Source organism: Epinephelus moara, chromosome 2 (genome assembly GCF_006386435.1).
Source record: "Epinephelus moara isolate mb chromosome 2, YSFRI_EMoa_1.0, whole genome shotgun sequence".
Lineage (NCBI taxonomy): Eukaryota > Metazoa > Chordata > Actinopteri > Perciformes > Serranidae > Epinephelus > Epinephelus moara.
Genome location: NC_065507.1, coordinates 26,427,602 through 26,448,606, shown reverse-complemented (window position 1 = coordinate 26,448,606; position 21,005 = coordinate 26,427,602). Strand labels below are relative to the sequence as shown.

General features: G+C 40.2%; 1 protein-coding gene and 1 long non-coding RNA gene across 9 annotated transcripts in view; one reads left to right on the top strand and one right to left on the bottom strand.

The window, feature by feature from the left end:
• The window catches only part of ncam1b (neural cell adhesion molecule 1b), a 102,517-nt gene that overhangs the window by 15,707 nt on the left and 65,805 nt on the right, over positions 1-21,005 (bottom strand). For 5 of the 8 annotated variants that reach the window (XM_050067876.1, XM_050067925.1, XM_050067887.1 and 2 more), the window contains 8 exons: positions 17,034-17,063; positions 11,775-11,925; positions 11,168-11,355; positions 10,722-10,818; positions 9,126-9,296; positions 6,687-6,815; positions 2,250-2,374; positions 808-988 (listed from right to left, as the gene is read on the bottom strand). In XM_050067876.1, coding sequence (XP_049923833.1) covers positions 808-988; positions 2,250-2,374; positions 6,687-6,815; positions 9,126-9,296; positions 10,722-10,818; positions 11,168-11,355; positions 11,775-11,925; positions 17,034-17,063 — 1,072 coding nt within the window. The remainder of the gene's footprint in view (positions 1-807; positions 989-2,249; positions 2,375-6,686; positions 6,816-9,125; positions 9,297-10,721; positions 10,819-11,167; positions 11,356-11,774; positions 11,926-17,033; positions 17,064-21,005) is intronic. The other 3 variants (XM_050067897.1, XM_050067905.1, XM_050067941.1) reach the window with 1 other exon arrangement.
• Positions 49-11,303, top strand: LOC126404597 (uncharacterized). Its single transcript, XR_007571498.1, has 3 exons — positions 49-196; positions 9,143-9,337; positions 11,174-11,303. It is a non-coding gene; the product is annotated as an uncharacterized LOC126404597 (long non-coding RNA).

Below are 21,005 nucleotides of genomic sequence, written 5' to 3'. Positions count from 1 at the left end.
AGGAAAAAAAGAGAAGGGCGGGGAAAACAGGAAGAGAAAGTGAAAATGTGTCAGGTCTGAAAACCAAAAGTGAAAAAAAAAGGAAACTGATTTCTTGTATCAAGGGAGGGAGAAAAAAGCAGCAACACATCAAAGCAAAAGCACAGCACAAAGGGGAAAACTACACCGTGTGGACTAGATGGTGACTCAGTGGTGGGTGAGTGGGAAATGCTTTTAGATTGGAGAATGAATTAGAAAAGAAACGAGAGGAAGACATAATGGTCTGTTGCGATGTTTCAGCAAAGCACTCGGCAGTGTCTAGCACCTAAAGGGAATCTGACAAGCTGTGTGGGGTTTTTTTGTGCGGTTGGTAAAAAAACCGTCAGCTGCAGTTAAGACCTCAAGGTACGAGTTAATCAGTGGTTATCAAGGGTCAATTTAAAAGCTGCTTCCACACAGGGACAAACTAACCACTCTAGCTGCTATTTTAGCGGTAAACAAAGCTAAAGGAAAAGTACAATCATTCAGAGGAAATCATTTCATCCTCCGTGGAAAGAGCCTGTCCCAGTTCTGAGAGAGCAAACTCAAGCTCATTTAGCGAGGGCTGTCAAAACTTTAAAGTGAGAAAATTCAGCCGGAAAATCAGTTTTGGCTCACCGCTGTCCAGGAAATCTATTTTTTCTGTAGATTTATTTAGTTGTCATTCACCTTTCGGAGCCAGTGAGTTAAAAATAGAAGGTGACGCTCTGGTTTTGAGCTTTGAGTTTGGCTCCTCAGGTTTCTGGCTGTTTAGTTCCAGTTTAGTGTGAGTGACCTGCGGGAGGGTACCTGGGATGGCCTCTGGCTCTGTGGCCGTCCTGAAGGACATGGTAGCTGGCTCTGACTTGCCCTTCTGATTCTCTGCCACCACATTAACATTGTACTCGGTGTCCCAATCCAAACCACTGAGAATCACATACTCGCTGACGCTGGGCAGCCGGATTTCTGGTTTCCACTCAGACACCTGTACCTAAGGACACACAGAGACATATATACATTAAGGGCTGCAACTAACAGTTATTTTCATTATCTATTAATCTCATTTTTATTTTCTTGAATATCTGACTAATTGTTTGGTCAATAAAACATCAGAAAATAATGAAAAATGTCCATCATCTTTTCTTGAGGTGACCTTTTCAAACACACAGATTTGCTTGTTTGGTCCGACCAACAGTTTACTATATGTGCGTTTCCATCAACCTCTTTTTATGCGTATTTTCAATTTGCTCATGAAAAAACCTAAATGGAAATGCCAGAATTAAAAAGAAATCTAGAAATATCTCAAAACAGTTATATGCTTGGGGGTGATGAAAAAGTTGGTGTTTTGAGAAAAGATAAACGTGACTAAGTGCAATGGAAACAGATTCTGGTATTTTGTCTCTGGAGGGTTTTTAAAACGCTCACGTATGCAGACAGCTATGTAAACAGAACTCTTCCAAGAGCACATAGGTGAACTCATTATTTCCTTTGTCCAGTGTGCTCTCTGTCATTATACATCTGTTGTTTTCCTTTGTTTGAGGTTTGACTGGCAATCCTTTAATTTCGTCATCTCGTTGTAGCCTCTTCTGGCACCTAACTGGAATATCGACACCACCTACAGCGTATCTTGATGAACCAACTCCAAATATTTAAATAGGAGCAGTGGATGGAAAACTGCATGAATACGCATTTTCATTTTGCTGACTTTCTAAAAATTCGGCTGAAATTTGTGCTACAACTGGATGGAAACCCAGCTGATGATGTAAGACAAGAAAAGGGCAGATTCTTCCCACATTTCAAAAAATCTAAATGTTTGCCATTTTTGTTTGAAAACTGGCTTAAGTGCACATCATATTACAGTAGTTGCAGGTTAATTTTCAGATTCACTTAGCCATTAATCACCTTATCATTTTAGAACAACATGAATTAACATGGAGGCTTGAACATGACCGAATTAGACCACACTTTTTACATTTAAATAATGATTTTGAATCAACTGTTTGGTATATAAAATGCCAGAAAATTGGTAAAAAACAAACAGAAACAAAAAAATTTCCAGAAAAAATGCAAAGATATCCAGCTAGCAATTATAAAAGACTAACAAAACCAGCAAATGTTCATATTCGAGAGGCCAGAACCTGGAATTTTTGGCACTCTGCTTAAAAAATTATTTAAAGATCAGTTATTAGTCATCACAGTAATTGCTTCAGAAGACACAGACGAATCATTTCTGCTCTAATCGCCATACTTACTGGTTTGAAGCGGACAAGATAATGTAAAATGGGCGAGCCACCATCGTCCTGCTTGATCCAGCTGACTTTGAGGGAGTTGCCTTTGGGTTGAAGAGCCCCTTGGAGTTTAGGAGGATTCGGATTCCCTAAAGGCACATAAGAGCATGATAGAGGTCATTTAATCATGGAAAAGATGCAGAGAACTACAGGGTCATTTTATTAGGAGAAGATTCTGTCACTCCATCAGTACCTTTAAAATTGTGCAACAAAGAAAACCTTGATTAGAAATAAAAGTCTTTGAAACTGACGTCTTTGTTGTCCTTTTAAGTTACTTGCCCTTCCTTAATCGCTTGCCTCAAGATGGTATGTCTCAAGTCAGGCTAATTACCAAATGACACACAGCCACATGCTTATCTGATTCAGTCCGAGTTGCTGAGTGACATTCCCCCAGTGTTACACAAGACTTCAGAGGGAAAGGGTTATTTCTCATTGACTGAAATGTTTATGCAGAATTTGCATCTCACATCATAATACATAGGTTTAACTATAAAGATAACCACGGGGTGAATTTTTTGTGCTTTACAACTTACTTGTAATGCACTGAACTATGTTTTCACCATCTCAAACTGATTTCCACAATCAATGTTTAAACACACTAAAGTCAAAGTCAGAACTGTATCAGATGGAAACTGTAAGACAACAAATTAATATATCTTATTGCTATTTTTTTTGTATCCATTACAGACAAAGAGTCTGATTTTGCTCTTCTGACCTGTGGAGTTCCTCAGGGGTCAAGTCTGGGACCCATCTTATTCTCCCCTTAGGATATATTATCTGTCAATTTCACTTTTATCATTGCTATATCGATGATGTCCAGCTTTAGGTATGTCTAAAACCTTGAAAACTTTAAGCTGAACGAGATCAGTGCATGGATGTCTCAAAGTTCTCTGCAGTTTAATTAAAACAAAATTGGATTTCTCACTATAGGCCTCTACCTACATTTCCAGAAATAAAAGGGGTCAGTTTTTCATTCCCAACTGAACTCTAAGAAGCATCGTAAGTCAGCTGTTTAATCCTGTTATTTTTTAATTAAGAGACAGTGCCAAAGAAGGCTGCCTCTTCTTTCCAACCGCTTGAAGAAATCATTAATTGTTTTGCCTTGTCTTGTCTGTTGTGATGCATCTTATTCTTGTTTAGGCAAAGAAGCTGTAGCCCATCTACAACTGCTCTAATTTTCTGCTGCTTTATTACTAACTACTGTAGAGCTACGGTGCTGAAATCAAAACCTTTCCAATTACTTTTAAAGTGTTCAGCAATTTGGCTCCATTTGGCTCTCCCTCTGGGGGTCAGATCAGCAAACTCTGAGTGTTTCAAGACCTATTTATTCTCAAAAGCATGTGATGCTTCCTTGCCCAGGCTTGTTCTTGTTCTTTAACAACACTTGCTTGTCTTTAATTTAAACAGTTATTCGATTGCTTTTATCTTCCTTTTGTGAAGCCCTTTGTAACTCTGGCTTAGAAAATAGCTAAATAAATAACATATTACTTACAAACAGAGAGCAAGAAAAATGTGCATAATGGTTAGTGTTCATACTAAGACGCATAATATTGCTTGTATTCAAAACCCTGGTTAAAGCACTCTTAGTTAGTTGATGTAGGCTTTAATGCAGCCTAAAGTTAAACATGATAAATACAGTGGACACAATGCACAGGGTAGCTATTGCTCTCAGCATGAATAACTGTTGATTGAGAACCAGAGCAAACTGCTGGTAGGGGCAGTTTTTTTGCAGGTACGAGGGGTAGTGAATCTCCAGTGGTTAGAGGAAACAGCGTTTATTACAAACTTGATTTATATGAACACATCCTAAAAGGAGGAGAGGTAACATCCCTTTAGGTAGCGGGCTATCAATACCATCCGTGTGATGGTGATATTAAACACTCTTGACTGTTATATATTACCACAAAGACAGCTCTGGCTCTCTCTCATTTATCGTGCTGAGGCAAATGTCTACATGATTGATTAATGGGATTGAGGTAGACATGTATTACATGACTGCATAGAAGCAATTACTGTGTTGTTTTACTGTGGGATTCTTCAATTATAAAGCGAGGGGTCGTCTTTCAAAAAAATCTGCGACAGTAAGTTACCTTCTGCAGAGTGGAGGGGGATCGTCAGAACCATGCATGCCAAACAACAGTCACAGTCACATGAAATGACACGTGAGTGGTTTGAAAGAGGAAAGAAGGACATGAAAGACAGAACACAGGTAGAGGACAAAGAAAACCTGTAAATGATCTAGAGACAAACTAAAACAAAACGTGGAGCTTTTCGCATAAATAAACACAACAACAGAGCACGGAAATGTATCTGTTTGGGTTCTCAATGTGAAAAGTGCAGCAGACATCGAACAGCTTTATCCTTTTCACTTCAGGGACTTTATAATTTGCAAGGTAAGTGAATAATCAATGCTGAGGGGCCTAATCCAATAGTAAACATCCCCAAAATACACCAAATAGCTGGAGCCAGAGGGGAAACGTGCAGCTTTTGAAATGCAGAGGTTTAGTGTTAATTCATAAAAGTGTCATTTAGCCAATCAATTCAATAACAACTATATAAATATTCATATTCGGATAACTCAGCTGTCAACTAAACAATGTGAGCTAGATAAAATCTACAGGTAACAGACAAGAAAGGAGTTTGCATTTATAATCAGGCTACTCAAGGTTACACTTTCTTGGAAAAAAAGACACACTTTGCTAAGCTTTCAAGTTATTATAAATGCAGCTAATCAGTAGGGGTGATGGGGTTATCCTGCCGGGATAGAAACAGCTACAGCTGGAAAAACTAATCGTCTATTATCCTCTCTACAGAACAAACCTGTGTCTTCGGTGAAAAAATGAAAAATGCCGTCTAGGGACATAAAAGAGAAGTTATCAGGCAATCAGAATCAGTTGTCTGCACAAATAACTACCTAAATCTCTGTAATAACACTTCACTGGAGAGTTTAGCGAGAAGCAAGAGGAAGCAAAACATTTTATTTAATGACTGCCACATTTAAGGTTAGAATGAGATAGAGGCAGCACACATGAAACTGAAAGGCTGTTTTAAGACACAGCTTCAAAGGTGTCAAAAAAAACAAAAAACAATTGTATTTCAAGAAAAATATTCCAGCAAATGTACGGCAGTTGTTCTCATGGGTTTTTAATTATTGACTGAATGGACATCAAACAATTTTTGCTTAGTGTAATAAACAAAATGGTAAAATGTGCTGTCTTAGTCCTGACTCCGCAATTATTAAAATATCAATAAACATTAATAGTAAATTTAAAAAATGCTGTTTTTAATAACAAAACAGACACTGATTTATTGATTTTACCATGACTTTGGATGCCAATAAAAACAGAGACAGTGAAATTAAAACAAAGCTGAGATGATGCCCTAGAAGCATATTAATGAAAATGTACCAATCACAAAATATCTATCTTTGATGCGCTGACATGAGTGGGATTAAATCAATAACAGAGAAGCTATTTTTAGCAGTCTTTTTCCAATTTAATACTGATGAATAGCATTTCAAAGCACCTAATACATGGTAAGCAAAAAGAAATGAAGCACTTACTTTTGTAAGTGTGGCCTGATGAATATAACAGACAGGTGAGCAAGCGGATGAAAAAAATGGATGATTGAAATTAAAAAATGAACTGAGGAGGAGATGATCAGCATGCAGACAACACTGAATCATGGCCAACAGTGAAAATCAAAAAGCACATTCAATGTGAAGCCAACAGGGTGAAGCAGTTTCACTTCCAAAAACATGCAGCCAACAGAGGGGGCTAAACACTAAATTATGGGTTTAAGATTCACTACAGGGCTGCTATTTAAAGACCTAAGGAATAACACTGATTCATATTCTAATTCATAGTTTGAAGCATATAATGAGCCTAACAAAATATAGCAAATCTGTGAATTCTAAATAATTATGCAATCACATCCAAGTGCGACCTGTGTGATGAAATCAGAGTGCAATTTAATGTGTGAAATAGCAGCATGGTGCTAAACAAGTGGGACTTGATGACAAACATGTTTCCTGAATTCTTAGATTTCAGGGTCCCTCCATGGAAAACCTAAATAAACAAAACAAGGTCAGTGAGTTACTTCCTGTTGTCAGTTTTACTCCTGAATAAACAAACAGAAAACTTGGAGGAGGCCAGACTTCAACTGAAAAGAAGACACTGTTGGAAGCTTTTGTGACACTGTCTAAAAAGCCTCAGTGCTAACTTGTGTGTTGCTGTGCAGCAGCTGACTACACTTCGGTGACTTTTTTAAGCTCACTAATGGGATGGACAAGCACTTCATACTCCTAGACATAGAAGAGAAGACTTCAGATAATATGTTTGTAGAGACAGGGGTCAAAAAGGTGTGATAAAAGCTCTATAGCGTGCAACGTGTGCCACTTACGGACAGGCTCCGTCTTGAAGAACTCAGCGGGGCTGCTTTCACCTTCACCCTTGCCGTTGATGGCTGACAACTTCACTTCGTAGCTGGTATCTGGCTTCAGGCCTGTGATGGTCGCCTCGCTGGTGTAGCCTGTTACAATATATCAGAGGCAGTGCAATCCCTGTTGAGAACACCTTGATAATTTTGATTAGCGGTGAAACAAACACAACCCCAGTTCAAACAATACATGCATAATTAATTCCGTCGCGAGTAAACACTGATTAGCTCAATTCTCGTTTGATTCCGACAATGTTTAAACAGATAAATCTATTTAGAGATGGTCTAAAAGGTCTAAACCCAGAGACACACAGACACAGAAATAACTGACAGCTGTTTCAAAGCCGTCATCATCATTTATAGATTACTTTCGGGATTTGGATTACTTTCTATATATCATTAATCATGCCTATTCAAGTTTTAAATAACATTGCTATTATTTACTCAATTAGTCATGTATTGCTTTAGCTTATCTCACAATTTTCATTTAGTTTTTCTACTGTCATGTAACACTACATAATAAAAGTGATACATGGAAACATTTAATTTCATTCAGGGTATCTGCAAACTTTTAGAAATTAAATGTAATGTTGACCTCAACAAAGGAATATCATTTCTACAGCAGTGTGAATGCACATTAGCTCTGACTGATATATTTCAAATCAATCACAATATTGATATGGTTATTTTTTAAAGGAGCAGTCAGTAGGATTTAGTGTCATCTAGTGGTGAGAACTGCAGATTGCAATGAGCTGAAAGTTAACCCATGTGCAAAGCATGAGCTTCCACTTAGGATTCCTTCAGTGTTCATTGTTCAGGAGGTTTTTACTGGAAGCTGAATTATCCTCTGAGGTCTCCTCCTCTCGAGAACAAACAGATGAGGGATTTAAACCGGTAAAATCACTGAATAAAGCAGTTTAGCTTTAAAAAAACATGTTTTTGTGACACTGCTCGTCACAGAGGGGCTAACATGATTGAACCTATCTAGAACCAGTGTTTGGTTTGTCCGTTCTGGGCTACTGAAGAAACATAACAGTGCAACATGGTGGACTCCATGGACAAGAACCTGCTCCTTTTGTAGGTATAAAAGGCTCATTCTGAGATAACAAAAACACAACAATTCATAGTTTCAGGTGATTATACACTAAAGAAAATATTCTGCCAATCCATCCATCCATCTCTTGAGGGTTGTGGGGGGGGGGCTGGAGCCTATCCCAGCTGACACTGGGAGGCAGGGTACACCCTGGACAGGTCGCCAGACTATTGCAGGGCTGACACATAGAGACAGACAACCATTCACACCTACAGACAATTTACGGCCTATTTCCACCAGATGCGTGTTGGTTGCGTCTCCGCTCCGGCACGGCAGTGGAGCCGATAGGATTCAATCCTAGTCAATGTGTGTGTTTCCACCGGCTGCGGCTGTGCTGCGTTCCGGCTCCGTCACAGCTCCGGCAGTCCGGAGCCCTCCGCAACAGATATGCAGGACTTCTATTTTTGCCGGACGCCGGAGCACAACGCAGCAATTCAGCACAGAGCAGATCGTGTGGGGCAGGAAGCCGTGCACAGAAACACGATAAAACATCCGGTTAGTTTTCAAAACAAAATACACAGTGTTCACGCGGATCATATTTCCCTGCACTACACCTTGAAAACTACATAATGGGCAGAGGCAGGCCTGAAGTCAACAGGTCAGAGGTTTTCAGACGTCATTTCACCCCGTTAACACCATGGACGAGGAGATATTAATCACGGCAGTGCACAGAGATGTCTTCCAGCGGAGCTGCACCGCTCCGCACAGCAAACGCAGCCGGTGGGTATTGACGCAGCGGATAACCAGCGCTGCCGTTCCGCAACGGACACGCATCCAGTGGAAATCCGGCGTTAGAGTCACCAATTAACCTGTCCCCAGTCTGCATGTTGTTGGACTGTGGGAGGAAGCCGGAGTACCCGGAGAAGCCCGCGCTGACATGGGGAGAACATGCAAACTCCGCACAGAGGAGGCTCCCACAACCGGGATCGAACCAGGAACCCTCTTGCTGTGAGGCGACAGTGCTGACCACCACACCACCATGCCGCCGCCAATATAACCCCTAAATCCCACACACTGGACCTTTAAATATCAGCATGCATCCTCATGTATGTATATGTATCTCTGTCCATGTATCTCCATATCCCAAACATTTAAAAATTCACAAGTAAAATGATCAAAAAATAACGTGTCTAATGCAATGTTCTGTGTCTCAGTGTTGACACAAAACAAAAACCTTCACCTTACATAAGTAATGTTGTTAGCTATTGATGACAATTTGCTTGAGATCCTTTAAACCCCCCCCCCCCCCCAAAAAAATCCACATTTCCCCAAAACATCAACACATTTTTTTTCTTGTTTTCTTCTCTCACCATCTTGGACGTCATAGACTCGGTGCACCCAGCCGCCCCTGCCCTGAGCCCTCCACTCTGCTCTGTATTTCAAGACAGGAACACCTCCGGTGGATTCTGGCTCCTCGAACTGAATCTGTGCCGTGGTGGAGAAGGGTCTCACCTCACTGATGGATGGAGCTGATGGCACCTCTGGTAAAGGAAGGAAATGCAGTGTGATTGCAACAAAAAATGTAAGACTGCAGCACGCCAACGCTGTCAGACTCCACTGTTCCATTACACTAACAGACTGAGCTCACAGCTCCTAACAATCCAAAATGCATCTAAAAACTGCTCTGGCTTTGTAAAGAATTGTATGATTTGTGACATCAATGCTGTTCTCAGGCACTGAATGCTGCACACTGCATACAGAAAATATAAATAAAGGAAGGGAAAACACTAAAATGCTGCTACGACAAACAGATTCAAGTACAAGCTGATCTCAAGTCAGCCTTTAATGATGATAACAGCACGAAGACAACCACAGAAAAAAAGTGAGCTGTTTGTTGGACCTTTTAAAAAAGCTGAAGCTTTGAGAGATTTTGATTATGATAAACCTTTGAGCTGGAAAAGGAAAGACTTAAGATGCATTTAACACCTTGCAGTCAGCAAAGCACAACGTAATGTTTCTATATAACGTAAACACCCCAAAAACTGTAAACAGCTGTATGGGAGGAGATGCCTTTTCTGATTACTATGCACCAATAAATTTTAGATTTGTAGAGAAAATGTCTGACCTGTACTGTACATACTTGACAATTAAATCCTCATTTACATTAGACAAGTTTCATGATCTAAACAAGCAAGTTTTGTTTCACCCATCACTGCACTCTCTATCTGAGAGAGAACGACAATAGCTTAACTGTTTAAATGACTGAGATTGGCCATATCAGAGCACTGGTGGCTGTCCTGAATCCACACACTCACGGTGTGAGCACAGATCTGTAGTGAATTGCTTTGATCTTCGAAATGAAAAGGCACACTGTGATTACTGTGGGTTACCCATGTTCTGCTCCAAGGGAAGAATGTGGCGTTTTCAATTCATTTGCTTCAGTATTGTGGCTTAAGAGTGCCATTATCGCTCTGCTCTCTGTTCCATGTGTCTAATGTGTTGGTGAATACACAGTCTTTGGTCTTTGTCAGCTGGTGGTATGTTGATGTTACAATAAAAGTGTTGTAACTTTGATAAATTGTCTTTTAATTCATAGCACACACACTAAACTCTTGGATATATTCTGTTTTGCCTTTCTTTTAACACTAAGTGAAATCCTCAGAGCCACTGTAGTTTCTAAACAACCAGAGGGAAGGAGTGTTAAATTATCCAGTGTTGGTTACGTCGCCTTTTCATCTAAATCTATCATCCATCTAAACAAACACGGCTCTGTGTAATCTTACGCTGTGGTAGATGTTTTGGTCTAATGTGTTTTGAATATGGGTGAAAAATCTGTTCCTGAAGCCTTAAGCCAGGAAAAGCCTTGTAATTTAATTTATGTGCTACAATGAAATTTACCTTAACTGCTGAATATTTATGCGTCATAAATTCGAAACAACGAAATGAATCGCAGAGTCACAACTGACCGGCCGGAATGAGCAGGAACTCCTTGGCCTCGGTGCCCATCTCATTTGAAGCAGTGCAGTTATAGCTCCCAAAGTCATTTTCAGACTCGGGGGTTATCTGGAGGAGAAAAAAAACAAGAAGAGGCAAATATATGAAGGGCAGTGTACCAAAACAGATGAACAAACTTGTGTGTCAAACACTCTGAAGGTGACCTTTTTGTTTGTCCATTAGAGTAGCCTATTTTTATTTGTTGCTGTGAGCTTTCCTGCTGCTGAATTATTCATTGGATTTTTTTTTTCACCCACAATGGAGCTGAAAGAAAACCCCTTCACTTCCAGTCTATGCTCATAAAATCTTGATGACACAAGGGGTGTGTGTGTGTGTGTGTGTGTGTGCACATGGAGGGATGTGTATATGTGTACATTTACTTTATGAACTGTAAATTGAGGTTTGTGTGTGTGTGTACCTGCAGGTAGCTGGCTGATGGACTCCGGAAGATCTTGATGTTGGTAGTGTTTGAGTTGGGGAGCTGCAGTCCATCTCTCAGCCATATAATAGATACATCACTGGGATGAGCCATGACCTCACAGCTGATATTAACAGCATTTCCCTCCCATGTGTACACTGCCACTGCACCGTGGATCTTAGGGGCATCTAGTCAAAGAAATGCATGTAAAACATTTTAGTTTTTTTGTGGTTTTAATCAAGCAGCAACCTGCAGGGCCAAAAACTGCAGTTCCTTGAATGGCCACTTGAGGCTGGCTCCGTGTCAACACCCCAATACCCATGCTAAAATGCCCGGATTAACAGATTGTGATGGAAGAAATGCCAAGCTTAAACCACAAACCAGTGATGTCACTGCAACCATGTCCATCATTTTGTACAGTTTATGGTTTTAACAGTGCCTGAACAATGTGCAGTTTAAATAAATGTGGATTCAAAAGCCCTTATGTGATCAGGAAATGCCTTTTTTGTTCCATTAAAAAGGATGGATGACTAGCAAGTTGCTTTTACTACGGTGTACTCATTTTGTAGGCCAAAACACTTATATTAAGAGAAGAGGAAATACTTACAGCGGACCTCCAGATATGCCAGCTTATCATCCTCTCCAATGGCGCTGCGTGCCGTGCAGAGGTACTGACCCGCGTCTGTATACTTGACATACTTCAGAGTGAGGGAGGACACACGAGCATCACTCCTCACCACTACATTTCCATCCAGACTCTAAATGGGAGCAGAAAATAGCTTGGTTTAGGAAAAAAACCAAACCAATCACATCAGTTATGTTCCATTGACATTTTGCACGTCTATATCTACAGAGCACATTTCTGTCAAAAGATGTGTGACCTGGAAAAAAAAAAGCTTCAGAATGCCTGCCTTTAATGAGCAGAGGAGACATTACGTTAATGAAAAAGGCACTGTGCTCTGTAAAGACGTGGAAACATAAGGACACAGTTGACAGAACAGGGGGAGCTTATCAATAATAGATGACAGAAGGCACAAGAAACCATCAAGAGCTTTTCTCACGTAGGGCTTACCAACTCGTGAAATATGCTGATGCATGAGACAGCAGAGCATTACCGTACATGCCACACTTGCACTTTTATGTTGAGTACATTTGGGGCTTAGTGTCACTGCACACAATCAGACTTTTTTTTTTTTTTTTTTGGTAAAATAATAGTTTAAGTTAATCACTTGTGTTTTTTTGCATGTTGTTCGTTGCAATGCTCTCTGAACCCACATCCAGCACATGCCCCAGTTTCAGTAATGAAGGGCACATGCCAAGTCACATAACATTTGAAACCGGGGGAATAACAACAGACAGCTGGCTAATGAGATGTGTAAATGACCTTCCTGCTTGAGAGATACCTGGTTTCATTAACTTGATATGCAGAGTTACAACATCCAACCATAAGTGGCTTCCTGACCTTCAGGGTCAACAACTCTGTGTTGTTGTGGCGGCTGATGTCATGTGACACTAAACTGTGGGTGTGCAGTTTCAGACAGACCAAATTTCTGCTTTTGAAGGACCATTTTCCCAAATGGGATGTTACTAATTAAAACATGTATTATGCAGATCCTAAGCCTTAGTTTCCTTAACTAAAAGGTGCTGTATATGACATTCAGAACATCAATATAGCTAAAAACAACTATTTTCTATGCAATGATATAGTGGAGTAATGGCTTCCTAAGCAGAGAATTAAATCGCAATCTGTCTGTGTGTGTTGTAACCCGAGCTTCTCTGTTCTTTGTTTTGGTAGACGGTCCAGCAGCGAGTGCAAGTTAGTGCATGTGAGTCCCTGTATGTGTATCCCTTTGGCTAGCTAATTACTGCCCCTGTGCAATGCTCTCACACGACAGTTATGCTAGGTTACTGCTGATAACGCCATCCTAACTCACAGTGGCAGAGCGGTGTTGTCACAGAGGCATGATGCCCAACCTGTTGTGTGTCAGCACTACTGCCGCTGTCAATCCTGTTTGCCCTGTTAGCACTGAAAGCTGCTGGGACCCCCTATAAACAGAGAGTTTTGCAGGGCATAGTAGTGCACACTTTGGCGAGCTCCGAGAGCTGCTGGGAGAAGTTTGCCTGGAGGGCTTTCTTTTAGAAACTGATTTCTTGTATTAAGGTTATGAAAAAATAAAGGGGTTCAAATAAATAGACAGGGCTATCTGGCAAAAACCCACTATCCAAACTTCTCCCCTGTGCACCCCTAACTGTTTCAATCCTGCTCAGCCAGTGCTCTGAGTACATGATCGTAAGTTTCCCAAGATGGGGGGTGACTTGAGTTAGTTTTGAACAAGCGAGCTGGGCATCTATTTATGCAATATTCTACATTGATATCTGAATACAGACCCCTAGTCTGAGAAGAATTTTGTTGATGGACATAATTTAGTCCATTTTACTGTCAATAAATTTAAGCATTATTTAGTTGTATATATTTTTCAGCAGTCGGGTAAAAGTCATTTGAAAATCTGTAGGGAAGTCTAGTCTCTGTCACAGCCATGTCGGCAGTACAAGGAGCAAAAATCTAAGTATATCTTTTAAATCGATGATCACAAAAAGTTAGGTTAGGTGTGAGGTCCCCTGCGGGTTTAAAGATTAGGCAATAAACAACTCTTTTAGGTTACGGTCTTGCTAGTTTATCCAAAAAGCGATGAGATGACCCAATGTGAGCCAACAAGATCACGTACCAGGCACACATTCTGCGTGACGCAGAGCATAAGGAGCCACCCCCTAGCAAAACCCTGGGATTTCAGGGAGTCATGTAAGCTGCTAACCACCAGCTTAGCCACCTCCATGTCGAGAGCCGTGTACAGGCAATCCTGGTTCAGACTCTGAATAATAGATATGCTCTGAAAGTTGCATACAACTCCTTTAACTGTACACTAATGCTGCTAATGGCGAAGCAAATGTTAACTTTCTTCTGGATGATTTTCCTCTGTACACAGCAGATCTCAAAGTTAATACGTCCTGTTTATTTTATGGATTTGGGACATGGACGTGTTTTTATATAGCATCCTTTTATACAGTAAGCTTTGGTGTTTTTGTGAATTGTTCCCTTTCCAAGGTGCTGCAGAACTGAATATCTAAGCCTCTTTATTGGTCGCTTTCATGGCTTTGATCCAAGCTGCAGGCAAAACAATGGCACGGATGCTTTTACACATATTGAATTAGGGCCCAGTCTGGGCAGCCATGTAAGAGAAACCCTCGTTAGTTTTGTATTCAAATTCAATAGACAAAGCATGTCTGGGGCATTCATTATGCATAGCGGGTAGCAGGACCAGGGAGACACTTACATAACACACTACCCTTTTATTCTGACCCCTGTGCAGAAAGCATTCTGCCTCGACCCCTGTGGCACTGCTGCTGACTCCTGCATCTGTGCAACATGCCACACTATGTACCACCACTAAGGCCCAGTTAGTCAGTATGCTTCAGTATTGAGTCCTTTTTAATTGTGTGCTCCTACATTTTGGCAAACGCAACATCAAAATGTCACCAAAGCCAGAACATATGGACGGTTTCTCTACAGCCTCTCATTCCCCATATGAAGCCCATAACGAATATCATCTGCTGGAGGAAAATGGTGTCTTCACTGCAATTTAATGCTGTGATTCATTAATGTTTCATAACAATGGATTTTCAGTATGAATGCACAATGTGCCAGAGCGGTTGTCTATCCGTAACATCCGTATTTAACATCCATTATTTGTTGACTCTCCTGCCTTTAAGAAAGTGATACAAACCACTTTACATGTCTACGGGAAAACCTGCTATGAAACAGATGGGGGAAGAGAATAAAGACTTTGAGACAGAAGCTCCTCTAATAAATCAGACCGAGCTGACAGCGGAGCTCTCCAACAGCCTCTGCAGCTTCACCAGCAGAGGAGAGAGACACTGCTGGAACATCAGAGCATAAAATTGAGAATGCACTGAGGACATGTTAAACTCATGTCTCACCAAATCTTAACTGGTCCAGCATACAAATGCACCTTCCCCCTGAATGTACCTTCCCTTCCGCGGCTTGTCAAATGAACACTCAGCTGCCTACACACTTGCAACAAACATGCTCAGCATACTCATACTGCCCCCTGCTCATTCTCCTCCCTGTGTGGTTTCTAATGGGATATCTTTCCGAGACACACTGATCGCATCACAGTGCAGGTAGACTTAAACCTGTATCAGTATGTCAGCAATTGAAAATGATTATTGCCTGATCGTTAACGTAAACTAATGCACTCACAACCTGAAACCACAGATGTGCTGCAAATGTGCGTCTGAGATATAATTTGTGAGACAACAGTTAACTGAAGTATGGTTGACAAAATAATAACATGGCATAAGTCTGTTTTTAAAGCCCTGTCTTCTCTTGTTTAAAGAAAAAGTGGCAACATGCTTTGGATTATCTTTATCCTTCTTGGAAAACTGGGAAGCTTAGGTAACTTGGATTCTCTGTTTCATGTTTTATTTTGTACAGCTGATCACTAATCCAATGTTCAAAATAATGCATTTTAACCCTTCTCTGTGGGAAAAACAACACTGCTGATGCACAAAAATGCCTCGCAGCCATGTGTACATCACAGTTTTACACAAACCTAGTAATTAGTGTCAACATGTGCTCGTCGAGAAACACTCTTCCTCACAATCTGCTTTGAGTAGTGTGATATACGTTTTTTTCATAACAATTTTTTTGTAATAACAGACAGGTGCTTTAAATGAAGGCATGCCGAAATGTCAATATCTGCTTATTGTTTGAAACAGGAAATGGAAAAAAAACAAAAAAAAAACACATTATCATCCTCAAAACTATCACACAGAGGAGTAAAAGGAAAAGACCAATTCTCTTGATGTGCAGAGCTCCCTGCAATTTGAAAATAAAATAGCGAGGCTATTTGAGGAACCGAAGGGTCTAAAAATATGCATTCATTTCCTGTCAAATGGTAAGAAATTATAAATAACAATGGCAAGCCTAATATTTGATCTTGCACCTGAAACAGTGATGGGCTGATCGGTGACATCACACTTTGTGAGAGCAGAAATCTCTGTTCATTTGTAAGCCCAAAAAGATGAATCTGTACTCTCCTCTAGCATGGTGCACTCAGCACTAATATTGGATATGACACAGTTGTATTTCTCACCAGTGTTCCCACATATGTAAAACACATATTTGGTAGTTTAGTAAGTTGGAGGAAAGCTCAAGAAGGCAGCTCTTTCTTTTGCCAATTTTCACTTTTTATCAGGAACAGTCCCTGGCTCTGACACGCTGGGCTGCTGCACAAAGACATCTTTCATTTTCTCTTGCATACATCTTCATTCATCTTTGGTCCAGCAAATTAGAACTATAATAAACCATTTTCTGATGTCAAAAATACATCTTGATATAATCAAGAATTGGCAGCGGATCAAGTGAGATCTGGAGATGTGGGTGGGAGGATGGAGAGATCTGAGGAGAGTTTTACCTCGACAGAAACCTCTTCTGAGAGAAAACAGGTTGAAACTGCATGTAACAGAATCATGCATCTAATCTATGAATTATCAACAAAAATCTTGTCTTGCATTTACTTATGTTCTGCAGACTAGGTTAAAGGTCTTAAAGGAAAGAGATACAGGCTGAAGTGCTGCATGTTAAGTTTATATGGGAACCAAACAAGTGAAACAAAGAGATATAGACGGACAGGCCTGTTTGGCTTCTGCATCTTTCTCAGGGTCTATACTCTCCCTGACCCTCATTTGATCGGGAATTTTGATATGCGTCCATCCAGAATTGAATTAGACTCCCCTGACATGAAAGATGGATGGGTGTAGGAAAAAAGTCATGCATTTAGAATACCTTGTGTTGTTCTGGCCGAGTCCACGATGCCTGTAGAGGACAGAGACACAACAACAAACAAAAGGCAAAGCAATTCTTAGAAAGCAATCCTTATCCAGGCAAAGCTGGGACGCTGCACGTTGCATGCAAGTATTAAGTGTCCAGTTTATTTTCCGTACATCCACAGTCCCTGAGCTGAATGTATGATGTTGCTGAGAGTCTGCAGATACAATAAGATGTATGCTTCGGATTTCCCAACCGGAGAAACCCATTATGTGACAGCAGGAGTGTTTCTTTTTAAAGGTGTACTTTTGGGGGATTTTAACGGTGTGTTATTTTCTCAACTGCACGCTGGAACAAGACTGCTTCCAGCCCCCAAAGAAGTAAGTCTATTGGCATCATGATAACGAAAATGCTTTCAGATAAGAAGGTTATTGGTTTATCAGGAAGAGGTGAATCCATTATGCTGCAACAACAGAGATATGTCGGCTTGTTCGGTAAAAGTAGTACAGCAATTATCGACCTGCAATCCGTTTTTGAGGCTTGAAGCAATAACGACAATATAAAACCCAATAAAACTGAATTTGCTCAAGCACTGTTACTTATCCATGCATATACAGAGCCTGTCCTACATCAATAGTTAGTAGTTGTCAAGACTTGCTGTGTTTCTCAACAAGCAATGAGAGGTTTAAAAGAAGCAATTTTGTTGCAGCTCTTCCCATTTCCCTTTGTGACACCTGGAAATAAATCTTTGCCTACAGGTGGCCTGTGTCAGATGCTCTGCTCTGAATGTTAACACTTCTTGTACTACACTCTCAAAAGGAAGAGGTTTTTTCCCATTATTATGCTTTGATTGTATTCCAAGGCTAAAATAAACAAAAATGTTATTTCAGTAACTTGGGTTTCATTCTTAAAAAAATGATCTCCCTGTCAGTGGAAATTTATAAATCTACAGGCACATTAACTTTACAAACACTGATTTCTGTATTATGAGAATGGATGAAAGAAAGATTTACTAACTAACAAAAATAATATCATTTAAAGGAGCAGTGTGTAGGATTTACTGGCATCTAGTGGTTGTGATTGTGGATTGCAACCAGCAGAAACTTCTTCCATGTGCCAAACGTGAACTCCCGGTTAGAATACCTTAGTGCTCAGGAGGTTGTGACTGGGAGCCACATTATCTGCAGAGGTCTCTTCCTCTCCAAAACAAACACATTTGTTGGTTTTAAGTGGTAAAAACATTGAATAAAGCAGTATCACATCATAAATTAGTATTTCCAACACTGTCCGGCTCATCGCAAACTGGCTGCTAACCTAATGTGTGGCTACTCTTATAACATTAGACCCAGATGCTCAGGCGGTTATATAGGCAGCTGAATTATTGGCAGAGGTCTCTTCCTCTTCAAAACAAACAGCCCACATGATTGAAACTGGTAAAAACGCTGAATGAGACAGCTTCACATTAAAAACATCAGAGTTTCTGATGCTGTTTGGCTTGTTGTGGAGGGGCTGCAAACAGTGGCATCTGGGGCTACAGTAGAAACATGGCACTGCAGCATGGCGGATCCATGGACAAGGACCCGCTCCTTATGTAGACATTAACAGCTCATTCTAAGATAACAAAAACATGGCAATTCTTATTTTCAAGTGATTTCTTCACTAAAGAAAACATACTTATTATATCTTTATTCCATTTTTGGCCAATATTGCCCCCTAAATCCTACACACTGGACCTTTAAATAATAACTTTGGTTGAATTATTGTCAAATGTTATCATTAAATGCCTCTCCATAACATTATGTATTGAAAAAAGTCTCACTGAAGCATCAGGGTTCAGATTTAAAACCACAAACTATAGTCACTATAGTGAAAGCTATAGTGATCAGTAGTATAACACATTACTTGCTAAACTCTAAAAGCCCATTTGACATTGTGACTGGGATCAATGGGAGTTTAACATCTGATAATGTTATTTAAAAGGTTGCATATATCACAGTAAATATGATAATCATAACCATGTTGGTCATATCTCACACTACTGAATAGAGAATTACTTCACATCATTACAGATCACATCAAACCGCTGGATAACAAACAAACACTTAGAACTATTCTAGTCAACATGCCATGTCAAGTTAAATCACGAATGACACTGAAAAGCCCAACCCCACAAGACGATAAGCTCTTTGGAAAGCATGCTCTATGGATTTCATGAGGCTGAGGAGAAAATGTTAAGCATGATGATGGGATGCGATGGCCCACATAGCGAAAAAGTGTAACAAGCAAAATGATAAACAGCTATTTCATCAGGTGCAACTGCAAGAAAATGTCAAGTAAATAAAAGCAATCTGCCGGAATAATTGTAGGGCAAAACAGTGAATCAAACCATCAATTTATTCACACTGAGAAATCACTCTCTTATAATCAATCCAGGTCCTCTACAAAAAACATAAAGAACATACGGTGTGCTTGCATTCAAGTACTTTTCATCACTGACAAACTGGGTTCACCTTTCACTATGAAAAGAAGCAGCTAGAAAGAGGAGAGGATGAAATAATTATTGGACAACTCATATGCAAAGCTCACAGTGTGAGAGTAATTTCACTTTACTCCTAAGACCATTTTAAGTCCTCTACTGTCACACTAAAACAAACTGTGCACCGTACATCATTACAAACAGCAGTTGGCTGCATATCACCACGGTGCCGAGAAAGAGCGGTAGTCCAATTAAAACAGGCAACCTAATAGTCTGGAACATCACCACCTCATCCACACACACACGCTCGTCTGCAGCGATGCTCCCGCAGTAAGTGAGCCGACAAGTATCGCTGTCATATCTGTGACAGGTGTTTGTTTAAAACAAAAGGACAATGAAGAGCAGCAGATGCGAGCGTGCAAAACGGAAGACACCAAAACAAAATCACTCCTCCGAGCAAATGCTCATAACAATATGGTGACGGCTCCTGTGGGACTTATCATTTTTCCAGCCCATTGTTATTCCCTTCCATAGAGAATTATCCTCGCTCTTTGTTCTGACATGAATTGTAATGTCAGCGTGAAGAGGGCAATGCAGCGAAAGAGGAGACATACTAACACAAATACACTAAACCCATAAATGTACAGAGCCCTGGTGGAGTTTCGTGCACTGGGTGACGCCTGACTGTGCATATTGTCATCATCCTGTGTCATTAACTGCTGAGCTCCAGAGCCTCTGCCAGCACATCACAGAAAAACTGACTAGCATTTTCGTGAAGGAACCCTTACATCATCCCACCACTCAGCTAGCAGGCGTGCAGTTGTAAATGAGTAGCCTTTTGTGTTTAGAAAAAACAGTGCTCTCATTGCACTGGCACGCAATGCTTCAAGCATCCCTCTGTTCCTAGATACCCTGCCTAAACCGCTGTCACACCCCATTAATTACACATTTTCTTTAAGCATCTTATTACATATAAAATAATCATGAATTTCCTTTCTCAGGTCTTTAATTTCTACTTGGCACAGTGCAGACCTTAAGAGCACATTGTGTCCTGAAACGTAGTATTTCTTTTACAAAAACACAAAGATTACAGACATTAGGTGCCATCATCCGATCGCCTTCAAACTATAATGTGCTTTTAAGTTTTATAATTAGTCCTTTGTCGCTACAACTTCCCTCTGTATAGTTACAGTTCAAAAATATTTCCAGATAATTACAGCTTGAAAACTCTGTGCATCAAGCAGAATGTTTAATATGTATTCAAATAAGCCAAACATTCATTATGTAGATAAAGTACAAAGCATGGATAAATACTTCATTTACATTTTCAGTTATTAAACAGACACACTTATCTGGAGCGACTCGCAGCGAATGCATTCAAAGGACTGAAACAACCCAATACCACACGTAAAAGTTGATGAAAGTTTTAAAATAAATATATAAACACTTCACTTTAATGGCCGTATAAACAAAAACAAAACTATCGGCAGATAAGTGCCAATTTGAATTTGAAA